The sequence below is a fragment of the Bradysia coprophila genome (genome assembly GCF_014529535.1).
Source record: "Bradysia coprophila strain Holo2 chromosome X unlocalized genomic scaffold, BU_Bcop_v1 contig_115, whole genome shotgun sequence".
In the NCBI taxonomy this organism is placed as follows: Eukaryota; Metazoa; Arthropoda; class Insecta; order Diptera; family Sciaridae; genus Bradysia; species Bradysia coprophila.
The window spans coordinates 11,621-28,124 of NW_023503291.1; the positions used below are offsets into that span (position 1 = coordinate 11,621).

A 16,504-nucleotide genomic window follows, 5' to 3' on the forward strand; every position below is an offset into this window, starting at 1 on the left:
TGTGTGGTGCGTAATGTAATTTAATTGTTCCGTAGGAATTTCCTTTTTCACGACTATGATGTCAAAATGAACGACGGAAGAACATCGATATAAAATGAAATACACTAGCGGAAAAGCGGAATTTGACATGTTTCCCGATTTCACAGTTGATGTGGTTTGTAATTTTGTTTCCACATACATTTAGTCTAACAAACGAACAACTAGATTTTAGTATACTTCGTTGCAACTCGCGTGTGCGTATCTATCAAAAAGATCAGAAAATAAAAATCTAGATTCTCACTTGTTAAACGACATTTATGTGGGAACAAAACTACAAGCCACAACAACCACCAAACAGAAAAAATGTATCAAATTTTACTTTCCTGTGAGTGTAGCAAAAATAATAATTTTGTTTTGTTTTTATTTTAATTTGTTATGTCAATTTGATTAGCTGTTTCTATTTAGTAGAAATTTGGGAAATATTGTGCGTATGTTCTTCGTATGTGTACTGTGTATTCAATAGATTCAACGGAATATTTTCAAAGTGAGAATAATATATTTTGCCACTTGTTCATCGATTAAAGTTTTTTTTTCTCTTCTGGAAAACTTCAAAAAATATTCGTCTATTAAAGGAACAATATTTACACTTGTTCAAAATTTTGATTAGATGTTATGTGTTGTTAATAATCTATCTAATAAGGAATGTATTTCCATTATTAGTCCACAAGCATTGATATTATTTTGTACAATTGATTATATTTTCGTTCTTTATAATAATAATAAATTTTTTCTCCTCTTCTGTTTGCCTACGTTAGATATATAATTCAATTTTACTAGAATGTATGTTTATATGAAGAACAACAAAAATATATACTCAACTCATATCTATCTACAATAATAATTCTTTTATGAATAATACCATTTTCGTAATATCTGGGTATGGGTATTGGTATAATAATAATAATATATATTTAACAAACTACACAAATAAAATATCAGCTAAAAACGTACCTAGATACTAAATTAACAAATTGACGGGGAATGCAAATTCATTTTCAAATAATTAAAATTGAAATTAAGATTAACTAAATTCACCTGCAAATTGCCATATTTTCCATCGAAGTGGTTTTCATACGGTATGTATGTGTAAGAACAGACAGGTGACCCTGAACTTGAGAGATCAATCTCGATGACAAAAAATGACGTTAATGAATAGACGATAGACAGAGTGGTAGATATATCGACTTTTGAAAGTAGCGGACTAATTAGCCCCAAAACAAACTGTCGATCAATATTCAGCTGAGAAAGTGTCATTTTTGCTGTCCAAAACATGGTTTCATTTCCACGAATATATCGGACTGCAAAGTGCAGCTAGGGATGAATTTAGTGGGTATCTTAAATGCAGCCACTATTTTAGTGAAAAGTGTTTCCAAATTTTCTCCCACTTTCCACATTTTCGAAAAATAAAATTTGGGAAAATCAGCGAAAAAATCGGAAAATTTCGAATTAAAGAAAATTACCGCATCAGGTAAATGAATCATTTCCGTGAGAAGCTGTGAGTAAAGGTATCTTGTTGCGATAAATAAATTGTCCTCTTTAAAATCTTCAAAATACACTCTGTGGGGGAATCCCTTAAAAGTATTAGAAAATTCCAATCCTTAGAAAATCCTTCGACTCCTTTGTCAACGAAAAAATTAGTCGCGAAATTGGTGTTCTATGTTTTAAAGTATTTTAGGAATGACCTGATGGTGTCCCAAGTAAAAAAAAGTTCTCACAAATGTCTTAATCTGTCGAAATCAGATATCTCAATTCTCATTGAGTCTAAGAAGACAATAAATTTTGAGACTTGAGATATCTGATTTCGACAAATTTAGACTTTGAGATATCTGACTTCAAAATTTTTTTCACTCGGGGTAGGCGGAAGATTCGATTGACTTTATAGCTGGCTTTCATTGAAGGCTATTGGATGCTTCTCTCGCCACTCTAAAATCATTGTTACTAATGAAGGTCAATTCTGATTGATTTCAGGAAAATATAGTAATCAAAGGTGGTGATTTAGGTTACAACCCATTGAATGAGCGACTGTTCGGCAATATTGAGGAATTAATGATTAGTCATAAGTTTCTGGCTTTCAATTTTATTTTCTTGCTTCATATAAAGAGACAAAAAAACATTTGTTTTTCGGCAAGCAGTGGTCCCGGTGCTTAAAAGCATTCAATAAATGTGATTACAACAAATAAAATCGTCTAATTGAACAATTAATCCAACCACCGACTATTTTGAGATTAGTTTTAGCCCCACAAGGATCCGCCATTGGAAAAATTAATTAAAAAAATAATTTATTTCAAAATCGAAATTCTTTTGCGCAAAAGAAGCATATATCGTTGGATCTCCAGAAGAGCTCCAATCTTTTGATTCAAAATTATTTTTCCAAATTTCGTGCATTCTGGTATGCCGTTCCTATTCATTCCTGGTAAATATTTCTAGAAAAATAAATTTTCTTTGAAGATCTACTACTTTGGTGAACGGTTATATATAGTGACCGATGTCGGTTCGAGTTGAAAAGATAATTTTATTAAAATCCGTAGACATTAACCGTTCGCCAAAGTAGTAGATTCTCCTTAAAAAGAAGTTAGTAACACTAAAAGCTATCCATGTTTATTCTCATAGAGCATTCAACCAGCTCCAGCCGAAACATTTATCAGAATTTTTCGTTGATGACTACCACTTTTCGTCGGGAAAATTATGAAGAAAACTAAAGGGCGAGTAGAATTGAAAATAGAATGAGGTTGACGAAACAACAATAGAAAACATTGTCTTTATATACCATACAATGTGGCAGTATTACCACATTACTGTTCACATGTCAGACTGAGATTCAAAAGAATCTATAATCAGTCATTAACGTCCTACGATTACGATGAATCGATGAGCAAATGATGATTGCGATGTAATCGATGTTGTACGAAATTTAGTCGCACAAAACCTATGATGTTAGACTACTGCTGTGTTAATGGTTTGCGGTCATTTACACGACAGAATCCTTGGTATTTGTGGACGTTGTTTCGATCGCATGGTCCAATCTTTTCCTTTTTTCGTAGAAATCGGTCTTCATACCGTACAGGAGAGAAGGACAGCATTTGTGAATGGGAAACGTGAAATAGAAAATGAACTCAAACGTTTCAGTGAGTTTATGTCCCTCAAAGTCCCGACATTTTCTGGTCGTCATAATGGAAAAACTTTGATAAATATTAAACGGTCAATGAATGGGCGGTTGTAAATGTATTTATATTTCATCTAACCTACAGTTTAAATCTGATTTCTCTGTGTACCTACTGAAGTAGTTAACTTTAAAGTTTCTTTTTTTCATTTAATTTTCTTATCATTTTCCTAAATTTACTTTTTTTTGCAAATAGACATAATCCTCTGTTCTACCAAAAATTATGAATATTCTTCTGTTCGTAGCAATAAAATCATCACTAAAAAACGGAAGACAACAATACAAAACAACAATTTAGAAGTGAGTGATTTCAATGTCCTCCTCCAATTCATCGTGTTCGTCGTCAGTTTCTTCAATTTGATTCGCCTGTTGCTTAGCTAACTCAGCTTGACGGGCATTTTCTTTGGCTTCTTGTTTCTTAAGTCGTCGTTGCTATAAAACAAATAAATTTCGAATTGAGTCTACATGCGACAACGAGAATCCGCCAAAAATTCTAATTACCTTGCGTCGGTATCTGATCTCCACAATAATGTATCCCAGTACTCCGAGCGTCAAGTTACCGAACAGGATGTACAGCTTCATTCTAGCGCACAATGTTGTTGAGTACGCATAGGCAATGACGAAACCAGCTGATTCCCACAGGCGATAATTTGAGAAGGCTGCCTCCTTATTCCTTCGGAACAGTAGACCATAGAGTCCTGTACGGGAAATATTTGTTTAGTCTAACGTCTTTTTGAGAGTCTTCCAAGTTAATATTTTACCATTAATTTGTGTCTGCCACACAGCATCGCCAACACCCCATAGTCCAGCGATAGCGAAGAAGATCAATGGATTTTCTGGATGTGGTCGCCAGAATAACATTACAATAACAATAGCTCCGTGAACGATGGCGCCTGTAATGCATAAAGCGTAAATGTTAAAACGTTTTTAGGTTTTGCGATGCACCGATATTGGAGGAAACGGGCAAAACCATTCGATAGATGGATGGACGATGTGGATAAAAACTATTGACATGCTTTGGAATGTCTGCATTCAATTTTGCTTAATGTTAAACTGTCTGTCTTTCAATAAATTACAAATTTTTTTCTGGTTCAAGGTGAAGCGGTGCAGTGCACGTACCTTCGACACGTACGATAAATTTGCTATGGTTACATCATTGACAGCAAAATTTAGATTATTTCTTGTTAAAATCAGACGCAATTCGATTTTTTAAGAATCATTTTTTTTTCTGACTGGGCCACGGATTTTATTTTGAGATTTTTTGTGCTTCGTTTGCGATGTTTTATTCGCTTCAGGAATTCTGACACACAAAAAAACGATGACAAGCATGAAGATAAATCCGTCAATCAAACAGTCAATACGTAAATTTAAAATTCTTTTATATTCGTGCGAAGCATGGAAATGTATAAGTTGAAGTGAGAACTAATCAATCGATCGTAACGAGACTTCTTAATGTTAAGAGGTCACCTTCGAGACTTATCTTTTCTACCGTTGGAAAGATGGCTTTACTCGGGATATAATTCCTAGAGAAAAATCTGAAACTAGGTGTTCAAGTAGCGTGTATTGCTATTCAAAAACCATTCATAGTACTCCTAGCTCTAAGCTTTAAAGAAAGGAACCATGAGAAACAAACCAAAAAGGAACGTTCAGAATTGTTTGCACTTTGCAATCAGGTACAACTGAGCTGAGTATTAGGAAATAACAATTTAAAGAACTTAGCAGGCAATAGTAAGCAACTACCTTTCAGATCATCTGCTATTGACAACAGTGACAAAAATTAGCCACGTTGATGTTAAAACAAACGAAGTAATAGATTTTCTGACAAACTCACTTCGATGCTTTAAACACGAGAAGTAAAAGATTCAATGAACATATCGTGATACCCTTTCTTAAGGTTGAAAAAATGTTAAAACAACTCACCCAGTGCAATGATCGGGATTCTGCCGATGTATTTCATGATGGAACCGAAAATAATTGAACAGATTGCGTTTACCACACCAAAACATATCATAACATAGCCAATTTGATGGATACCCAAAGCACACGACACATAAGCCTGTAATAATTACGGAAATTGACTTTAAGCTCGACTCAAAACGCTTGAGTTTGTTCCCCAATTACTTGTGTAAAATCAGCACCAATAAACGCTTGTTCCATGCCGATCCAAACGGTAATTAAGATCAGCAACTGTTGGTTAGGCTTTTTGCATTGATTGAGTGTAGCTGAAAGTAATGCAACACCAGACAACTCCTTTGCCGACTCAGATCCCTTACGTTTTTCACCGTATCTGCGATCAAAGATCAATATCGATTATAACACGAACGTATTGCATAGCCTGACTGAAAATGTACCTTGACAATGGATCCAAGAACACAGCAATAATTATCACAGCAGCTCCGATACAGGCCAAATAGATGGTCGAAATTTCAAAAATTTCCGAATCTGGTGGACGTTCCAAATTGGCATTTTCGGCCGATGCAACGACACAGAAATTGGCACCGCACGTTGACAATGTAGTATTTCCACCGCCACCACCTCCATGAGCACCGGACGATAGCACCAAACTGGAAATCAAATTTCCCCACAATTCAGCGGTTTGCCAGGCAAGGAAGAAGAAGCCGAAGAATCGGACGATGATAGCGTCGACCGGTTGATCCGTTATTTTTGCGTACACCTGACCGACTTGTGTGAGATAGGTAGCTTTTGATGCCCACATAGGCGCTGCACCCAAACCTAGCAATATGCCAGCAGGAACTAAAGTGTAGAATCTGAAAACAATGACCAAAAGATTACTCATTTCGTCATTATATATCGACAGAACAAATCGAACTTACTTTGGGTAGAATTGAGCAGCAATGTAGGGAGCGTAGCAGCACATACTTGCGCACAATGTCCATTTCACAGTAAGCCTTCTTATAACTAATGTTGGAATAAATATACATGAAACGACAATAGCCGCATAAATTGCACTTAATGATACGGTTCCTAAACCATCTTTGGCATTAATTGATGACTGTAAATTGGCTGTGCCCTGGAATCGACGAAAGTTTGCTCAATTAGATGAATCTGTCCCAATCGATCGTTGATCATGAAAGTGAGTATAAAAACGAACTTACCTGAAATGCTGTGAATTGTACCATGAATGCACATGATAGAATCGTCACATTTTTCAGTATCCTCCATTTTTCTGATCTGGATAATTTAACTTTTTCTCGAATCGATACTGTGTCCTCAGTGTTATGCAAATGTGGCTGTTTGTGAAACACATTATGTCGTATGATTTATGTGGACTATGGCTGGTTATATAGTTTACAATTTATATTGACTTTACCTTCACTGGATTATCGCCGTCGTATGCTTTATTCTCATATCCGGAACCAGCCGTCATTGTTGATTAGGCCTATAAAATCAATAAAATACGTACGTTATTGTATGGAGTATGTTTGTGGCGTCTTTAAAAACTACTCGAATTCGAAAAGAATGAAAGAGAAAGTTAAATCAAACATCTCTGGTTGGTTATTTCCTCGCCAAATATTTTTTTTTTATTTTTTTATTGGAAATCAGTTTTTTTTTACTTAAACATATTGTGAAAAGGTCCAATTAATGTATCGCAAAACTTTAAGTTTACAATCTCAGAGTTTTATGGTTTTCTAGCTCTTCACAGTTCAGGTAATAAAGAAATATTTACAAAACAAAAATCCCATTTTCGTTTTGCGGTTTTTCGAAGAATTGCAATAAAACTGGGACAATAAAATTTTGTTAAAAACAAAATTAAAGAAAAGACTCAAAGATTCGTGATGCTTGTTGTTACATCTGTTGTGACTAATTTCGCTAAAAACACTTTTAACATTTTTTGAAATGAAACGATTCAATGCACCTCTAAGTTGAATCAGCATTAAGTATTGTTTCTAAATTAGAACTAGTCGTCTTTGTTGCAAATCAAATTACATTCTATAGGGAAGTACAGCAGATCTCAGAGTGTGTATTATCGGTTAAAAATTTCCATGTAATGAATTTTCTCCGATATAGCTAAGTACACAGTACAGAAATGTGTGAGATACATGCTTTTAACTTTGAAGAAAGATTGAATTTGTTATAGAAGAGCTTTTGTGAGCATTAAGCTCCTTGTTAGTTGCAGTAATATCACATTGTCAGTTGCAATGCTCGAAAATTTGAATATCGAACATAAGTATGTTCAACTTTTGCTCACTACACATTCATGTCACCACAAGTATGTTCGATTTATTTCCACAACACGGCGCACCCTTCGTTGCAAGTGGCCAATACAAAAGTAGTATTACAGAAGCTTTTTAAAGCTAATAAAACAAAACCAGTCCATAATTGCGCGAAAAGCTTTAAGTTTACAATTATAAACTTTATTACGTAAAAAAATGGCCGGGTATTGCGACGTCGTTAATGTTTCATTTCAATAGCTTAGCCGGTCATATACGGCTACTCTTTTATATAAAAAAAAATGTTCAAAAAATGAAGTACGAGATAAGAAATCAACATATTAAAAATACTTTGATCGATAGAAGTAATATAGATCTGATAATAATACTGGCCATATGATTGCCGTCTGTAACAGGTTAATTCAGATGATGTAAACATCGAAACAATGAATTCAAATTTTTAGTTAATTGTAAAGCCTTAACGATCGATCCTTGCGATCGGTCCAAAACAAGGTAATTTCCTTTCTCTTTTGGTATTCATTTAATTGACCGATTTTAGGATTATGTAAGGACTTTTTTTGAGAAAAAAATTCTGAAAATTTCGTTCCGATGGGAAACTTGCAATCGGAGAGCAGTTTTTTTATTTACACTGAAATATGTAATTGCGATTACTCAAGCCGACAACAATAAAACACATATTGCTAACCTTAATTTCCATAAAAATCTCGTATAATATCAAATCTCAAATGTAAAAAAAAAATATTTCAATGAACAATTGATTTACCTACCGGAAGATTGCAATTAAAAATAAAAATTTAAAAAAATATTTACAAGAAGACAAAATAATCATAAAAAGTTAGATGAATCGTAAATATTCACTTAAAATAATTGTTATTGATAACACTTCATTTGACTGCAATTGTCTATGCAGGCCATTAGCGTTTTCTCAAGAATTTAAGTTAAAGAAGCGACTTACATAAATCCACTGAAATATTGTTTATTCCTTAAGTTTCGATAAGAATAAATAAAATTGTCAATTAGTGCAATCCCATCTCATTCATTTTAAAGCTCGAATCCCAAACATCATCGACAACAAAAGAATGAACAGTAATTTTTTGTAAAAGCTCAAAAATCTCCACAGAAATAATTTATTTAAGTTAAGTTACACCTTTGAGTTTGACTCGAAACGGTATGTTATGTTTTGATTGTATCGCAGTGGTAGATGATCATTTCTGTTGAATGACTTTCCACAAAGAAGGAAATTGCAATTTATGTGAGAAAAAAAGAACCCCACAACATTGTCTGCGAGACTTATTCTGAAGAGTTCTACGTAAAGTTCAATGAAAAATGCAGTCGACTAGAAAAATATTAAAATTAAACACATTGTTTGACCTAGAGAGCTTTTTTACGTTTTTAATTCAATAAAATAAATGCTGCATATTATATTTCGAACTACTTCCTACTATCTTTGTGATAGGTAACAGAAAATTGAAATAGACACGAAGTTTATTATCATCGACCCTTTGAGGTTAATTGTTAATACGAATATCTTTTAATAAAGAAAGATAAAATTAAAAAAGGACGACTAAATGTCACAAAGATTTGGTTTCTTAAATTGCCTTGAAATTAATTTAACTTCCACCTAATCTGTTACGCACGACTAAGATTTGTTATCGACAACTTCAGAAATAAAAGAAAACCCTTCATAATGTGGTCTTATACAGTGAAATGCTAGTTTAAAACAAATGAAGTAAAAGATTTGAACTCAATCTCTCGAAAATACTTAGTACAAATGAAGTAATAGATCCTCTATTTAAACTGCTGATAATTTTGCCGTCTGTAAAAGGTTAACCACTGAAATGGGCATATAAACATTTAAATTATTTATTGTTCATTGATTGATTGATTCAATTGAAAAGTTTTCATCTAGACAAAGCAAAAAAACCTTTCTGAACGACAGGTTGATCCACATGTTGTTCAAGTCAACCAAAATCTTTTATTTAGTATTTAGTCCATTATTTATGATTGATATCGTAAACCACCATTAAATAGAAAAGATACCGTAAATTCATCGGAATCATCGAAACAATATCTTGAACTTGAGACGAATTGATGCTGTCGTCCTTGCCTAAACCAATTCGCTATTGTGAACAATAAGTTAAGTTTTAAGTCCATTATCAGCAATCAAGAATTTAAATTTTTTTATTATTATATTTCCATTCATTCATTAACTGAGTATTTATATGGATTTGATACATTTATTTTATGTACTACCTGTCTGCATATGAACGGATTGTAGTAAAATTCATTTTTTTTAAACTTGCGCCGTTTTTATATTATGTCATAATGTAAATAGATGATGAATTAATTCATGCAACAATCAGCGAACATAAAAAAGCTTCAATTGTAAATCATAATAAAAATTCATTTTACAAGCAACAGAGTGGAGAATTAGTTAGATAAACATATAAAATGTTAATAACACGATTTTCTAATTTAAATTTAATGAATGAAAAATTTCTGAACAATTTTATCAATGAATTTGTAAAGAGGTTCTGGTCTGAGAAAGGTCAGTAGAGATGCGACACAATGCGAAGGTATGGAATGGGATCAGGATAGAAATTAATGTGTAATGTCAGACGTGTGTAGTAGACGGGTTGACGATGGTCTGTACAAGACTCGATCAAAAAGGTGGAAATTGCTGGAAATGTGACAATATTTAAGTGTTCATTAAAAACATTTTAAACTGCCTGTCCAAGACACATTGTTGTGCAATAAATAATGTCACGACATTAAATTGTTTGCATATTTACAAGCAAACAAATAGGATTTTTTTTAAATTAAAAAGAAATGAATTCGAATTTGAAATGAGGCATTTCCTCCATTTGTGGCTTTTAATTTTCCGTCAAATTTGACGACATTGTTTTCACATTAGATAACGAATTTATGGTTGAAGTACCTATCACATTTCCGCTAATGGGATCTAATGATAGGCGGACAATTTTCATTTTTTTTTTTCTCTCAACTGATTTATCACTTTTGTTTCCGGAGCGTGTAATGTAATACAAAAAAAATTGCACTCTAAGCACTTAACAAACATAATTACTATATTAACTGAATCAACACGTGTGTAGTCATCGTGTAAAGGTAATGCTTGCCGCCATTTTTTTTGTTTTCTCTTCCATCATTTTATTTAAAGGAAGCTAAATATTTCTAATCGTTTCTGTGTAGGATAGAGTGGGTGAGACACTTAACCTCCAGTGAGCTTGTTGAGCAACAGTGTAATGTGTGTTCCTCTATATTAACCACACTCATAGAGCTTTTTAACACTTTGAAGTCTACCGAACTTCTTCTTCTGTCAAATGATTTTATATTTAGGAAAGCGCGGTTTAGCCAGGTAGATTTCAACTTTTTTGACCTACTGAAACCAGAATAAAGGATTTTGTTATGTATGCTTTCCTATCGCCTCGAACAACGATCACCAATATTTGAAAGGGCACATTGATTTTCTGAATTCTAAATTCTTTCTCAAGGATTCCCAAAGATTTTAGTTACAATACATTTTCCCGATTTTAATGCATTTTTATTCGAAGTTCAATATTTTCTTTGATTTTTATTTTAAGGATTTTCTTAGAATTCAAAGGATTTTCTCCGAATCTCAAAAAAGGAAATTCTTCTGTCATCAAATTCAGTTGAAAACCTGAACCCATTCTAAGCTATTTTACTACTAAGATCATTTAAGCCGTATCTCTAATGTCTCTTCATTCATCCATTGAATGGTTTATTCAGGTACCGAATCAAGGGCGCCTTTAGAGAGTGAATTACTGAATGAGAATGAGATTGCCACCAAATATAGTGAAATAGTGAAGCTTTTTAAGGAAATGATATTGAAAAGGTTCTGATTTTTTTTTTCGTTCGTTTACAAAACATTTACGCTACTAATTGCCTCCGTAAAATAAATTCGTTAAATTACATAGCTATATCAGACAGATTGATTGTACAACAGTGTATACACGTTGAAAACGTACTGGTTGTGTTGTATGTAATAAGAAACGTTCTCATAAATCTATAAATAATTAATATTTTTTTTATTGATATTAACATAATTATTTTTTTCCACCAAACTCCATTTTTCTGTTAATGATTATTTTGTACAGATATACCTCTGTGTGTACAATGTAATATAATACCAGTACTTCCTACAAAATTGAGTGAAATTAAATTAATGCGGAATAAAATCATTTTTTTTTCAATAATAAATAATATTGGACAAGACAAAAGCACTTGAAGGCCGTTATATCATTCGCATCCGTCTCACAAAAAAAAGAGTGACTTAATGTGTACGTAATGTTTTGATTGATAATGATAACGATTTCAAACATTCAAACTATAACAAAACACAAACAATTATTCAAATAAAAAAAACGAAAAAAAAACGGAACATTTCAATTGTTGATAATGTTTCATAATAAAACCCGAATGTTTAATGATTTCTCAAAAAATGTTTTACATTTTAGTCGACGGATGCGCAGGGTAACGTATTTCATTTTAAGTTGAACACAACGTATGAAAGCTTTCTTAAAATTAATGTTCAGTTCAGTTCATCTGACGATTTTACAAGAGACCGTGCCATGTGTTGCAGGAAGTAAGAGATTTTGTATCAATATGTTGTATGTAGGTCGTTAGACCTCTAATGCCAAAAATTGTTAGAATAAAGGAAGTAATAGATTTTATAATTATTTTGGTGATGCGACTGCTGTCTGTTACAAAAATGGTCAGATATTTTCCTCCCATTTATAGTTTAAAAAACTATTTTTGTTCATGTCAACGTCCTGGCATGGTATGTTGGTGCATGGTCTATTTTAAGTGAACTAAATATTTCTCAAAAATTCCCTAGTTTTTGTTTTTTTCTCGAAAAAAATGGCACATTGAAGTTCATCCGACTTTTTTAATAACTTCTCCCAAAATTTTCCCAAATAACCCCTCGATTTTGGTAAAATTTTGGTAAAGTTTGGGTTAATTATGTAAATAATATGACATGTTCATTGCGAAAGTCAAAGACAAGGTGACTGTCATTGGTTTTGATAATAAACTTTGCAAAAGCATTGAAACCTTAGCAAACAAGGACTATCACAACTATTAGGACTGACAGAAGCAAAAGGGGTCAAAAGATCTGCGGCGTTTCGTTTTCTGGAAACAGATCAACCCAACCGTAGGACACCGTTTCTTCGTTTGCTAAAAACGACAGCACAACTTGATTCTTTCTTGGTAATTTTTTTTTTGTCTTTCCGACTAACGCTCCTACATTACCATAAAAGTTATGTATTTATTAGATAATTGTTTTTACTTTAAAAGAAACTAATTCCCATGTGGCTTTCGATATACGACAATTATCCATTTCGATCAAATAATTGAACTGTTGTTGACAAAATGAAAAGATAAAAATAGAATACTTCGTCATATCGAAATAATTATTGACTTTGTGATTGTTAACCATAAAGCATCAATTGTTCTGAATCACAAAAAAAAGAAGAAAAATAATATGACGCCCATAGTTCGACAGACGAATATACAATTTTCGTATGTCGAATTTTTAATTTTAAGCAAATTTAAATTTTGTATTGTTACAATTATGGACAGTTTTGTCTGTCACGTTACACTCGTTTTGTTTGAATACTTAATACACTTTAGAAACGTAAAACCTAATTTCAATACAAGATTTTCAACTCTTTTGATGATAATTTAGAATCTAGATAATATTTAATAAGACTGAATGTTTGTTTGGTGAGAGGAATTGTATCAAGTAATGATGACGAGGAAATAATTGTTGTCTCTATTAGACGACTAAGACTAGAAATTCACATATCTTACTGCTTGTTGTACTCCCTTAAACAACGAAAATTAACTATTAATGTAAAGAACGCTTTGAATATTTTATTCCGTATGTTGGGTGACTCAGATTATTAAGAAGCGGCTAAAGGTACCGCGATCCGAAATTTAACAGTAAAAAAAAATTATTAGAATCCCCAACTTTCTCTAACTCTAACTGTTTCTGCAAAGCTCCTTTAATTAATGAACATTACATTCAATTTATTTGAATGATACGATCATCAAAAGAACGAAAGTGAACGGCTAAGTTACAGTCATCTACTATCGACTACTACGACAAAAATAAGCGATCACCTCTGAAATTAACTCATTTATTTAATAAAACGTTTTGAACAAATGAAGTAAAAGACTGTGCATCTACCAAACAGAATAAAACATTTTTAAACCGCACACCTGATAGATTGAATTACAATTCAGTGATGCACCTGCCAATTGTAGAAGAATAATTACCGCCAACTCATCAATTTAAATTACGGATCTACTAACAATCCCTAAATTAAGCTGCATTATAGGCTTTCATTCGTAAGCTCATAAGCTTCATTTTTTTATCTGATATGATCCAAGCTATAAAATAAAATTGAAGCAATTAGCAAAGAATATCATAAAATTACAGTAGTGAACAGAAACACATCTTCCCAATTGTCTTTGAGATTATTATCTCAAAAACAACAACGCGAAACTTTTTTTTTGTTGCTCGAAAAAAAAACATATCTTGAGATAATAATGGAAGTAAACTAAATTATAGTTTACCTAATGGACGGATGTTCGTTTTCTTGTTAAATTATGACCACTTGTCAAGGAGATTATAATGTTGTAGTACTCGTATTATTTTGCATTGAGGTAATGGTGCATGAAAACGATAGTTATTTCGAATGAATTAAAATACACTTTTGAAGGTGATCTATGATCGGATGTGCCACAATGTATAGCCGTCTCGAGGAATCATTACGATCATCATTATACAACCTTCGATAAAATTTAGTCTGAAATTATCCAGAATATACATACAAGTATGCTAAGAAGCGACTACTGAGTGGAATCATGCATACTTAACATATTATACAGTAAAGGGAGACGAGTTTATTAATCAGCTCGCAGCGCGAACGTTTCCAAGTTTCATTAATGAAAACCCTTTAATTACCAATAAGTCTTTCTACAACAGCAACGTTAAGAAACAAGAACCTACTACCCTCAACACGATTAGCGTTTTGTAAGTGTTTTTCCTCTGAAAAGATGACTGACAAAGGAAATTTATCAATAAACGAATCAAATTAATTCAACTTTTGTCCGCGTATTAAGTCCCTTATTTGACGTTTCAAAAATAAACCGCTCCTGCCTAAGCAATAATTGGAAAGTATAAGAACAAAAACGATTCTAAAATAGTATTACTCGACTTACAATAGTATAACAATTGGTCACAAATCAAAAAATTTAAATTAATTTCTGTTAATTTGCCGTAGACTATATCTCGACTGCAGATTGCGACTTGCCTTATTGACACATCTAATGTCATTTACTGCCTGGTTTATTTTACTCTTCCGTTAAATTCATGTATCTCCAAAAATTGTATGTTTAGAATGTTCCGTTATTTAGAGTGTGGCTTAATTAATTCAGGAATTGTCTATTTACAATCTTAAAACGGCTCTTAGCATGTAGACATTACCATATTTTCTTTTATTAATCAGTTTTTGAGGAAAAAAAATTAAATATTTTCGTCGATTTTATTGCTGCTGTTGCAATAAAATTAAATTGAGAAATCATTTTTTTTTAAATCAAACTTTGTTGTTTTTGCGTATAAATTTTTGCTCAATATTGAATTTAAATAGGTAACCGAACCACCAATTAACGTTTCAACATCTCAGGTTGACATTGATCTCAAGTTTAATTTTTGGAAATTTTAGCAAGTTCAAAAACACACGTGTACAACATAATAACAACAATAAATAAATGATATGCCAATTTCATGCCTAAAATGAGGCTTTTTATTATGTTCGTGTGTTTAGTTTCGCCTATTCTGAAAATTGATTTTTTTTTTCTTTGAAATATTGTTGTGCGCTTATTGGACCGGCAAACCGGTCTTTGTAGCAAAAATTTTATTTTTTCCTTCGATCCGAACATCAAACTTTTTCTCGTCCTCGAATGATTTTCGTTCGTCAACATTTTTGGACATTAAGTTGTAAAAAAGATTAATAGAAATAAGTGAACCCTTGACATATCTAGGAGATCTAGATGGTCGTCCGATATCCACAACAAAGAATCAAATCAAATCAAAAGTGTTGAATGAAAATATTGAAGACTAGATTTAGTAAATGCCCTAAGTCTTGTATGCTTGTCAAGTACTTCAAAGACTAAGAATTTCTAGCAGGAGAAGGAGTTAACGTTAAATTTGGTTGTATATGGTGTGTATTTAAAGTGGGAAGAAAACATGAAGAGTAAATTAATATTGGTGTTAAACTCGACCACCAAACAAACAAAATAATTTTAACGAGAGAAGTAGGTTTTTTTTAGCTTTTCACAGACGTCAGTTGGCAGTATGATTTGCGAATCTGTTACTTCATTTGATATTCGCATTTTCTTAGTTCATTAGTTCATTACTCATTCAACATGCTCACGACAGAGTAAAGTTAACCAGGCAGTAGCGCTGATTTGACTGGGGACCTAAATAATCTAGTAGTTCTATATTTTTTGCGAATAACTTTTTTTCAATTTATGTCAGTGTTCATTTGAGTTCATTTTCATCGTGTGTGTTAGGTCCCTTATTTGACATTTTGAAAATGAACCGCTCCTGCCTGGTTTATTTTACTCTGCCGTGAACATGCTATATATGGCCTGGCCACATTAGTCAGTGTTCATCATTTATTTTCACGGACGCTTTCGATAACAGATGATACAGATCAGTGCGTGAATTGTTCTGGTTGATTTTTTATTTGTCCGTTTGTATTATCATCTGAAATAATTCAAATTCATTTTCCTAATGAACTGTCCTGAAAGCTTGAATGGTTCAACAAATTTGTGTCACTCTGTCGATTTTATTTTATCGATTTGCGGTTTGAGACGATTCAAAAGTGACCATAAAATCGCCAGGAAATTAGTCTACACCGCAATGTGGGTTTGTAGGTTCTATGTACAAATCTCGGATTTCAAATTACGTGGAAAGATGCTTAAATTTCGTTTCTAATGATTTTGAGTGGTTTAAGGACGGATAAGTGATTGAAAACATGACAGACGCAAAAAGTCCACAAAA

The 16,504-nt window shown here is 32.6% G+C and overlaps 1 protein-coding gene and 1 long non-coding RNA gene across 2 annotated transcripts in view; both read right to left on the reverse strand.

Annotated features, from left to right (window-relative positions):
* LOC119066989 overlaps positions 1–16,504 on the reverse strand; it is a 25,733-nt gene continuing 9,229 nt past the window's right edge. The window contains exon 3 of the long non-coding RNA XR_005085835.1: positions 1–572. This is a non-coding gene — a long non-coding RNA (uncharacterized LOC119066989). The remainder of the gene's footprint in view (positions 573–16,504) is intronic.
* LOC119066988 (UNC93-like protein) overlaps positions 3,380–16,504 on the reverse strand; it is a 15,076-nt gene continuing 1,951 nt past the window's right edge. Inside the window, exons 2-10 of the mRNA XM_037169714.1 lie at positions 6,531–6,599; positions 6,316–6,450; positions 6,034–6,230; positions 5,551–5,967; positions 5,321–5,486; positions 5,120–5,255; positions 3,961–4,092; positions 3,701–3,897; positions 3,380–3,631 (exon numbers count right to left, since the gene is read on the reverse strand). Coding sequence (XP_037025609.1) covers positions 3,494–3,631; positions 3,701–3,897; positions 3,961–4,092; positions 5,120–5,255; positions 5,321–5,486; positions 5,551–5,967; positions 6,034–6,230; positions 6,316–6,450; positions 6,531–6,587 — 1,575 coding nt within the window. The 5' untranslated portion in view covers positions 6,588–6,599 and the 3' untranslated portion in view covers positions 3,380–3,493. The remainder of the gene's footprint in view (positions 3,632–3,700; positions 3,898–3,960; positions 4,093–5,119; positions 5,256–5,320; positions 5,487–5,550; positions 5,968–6,033; positions 6,231–6,315; positions 6,451–6,530; positions 6,600–16,504) is intronic.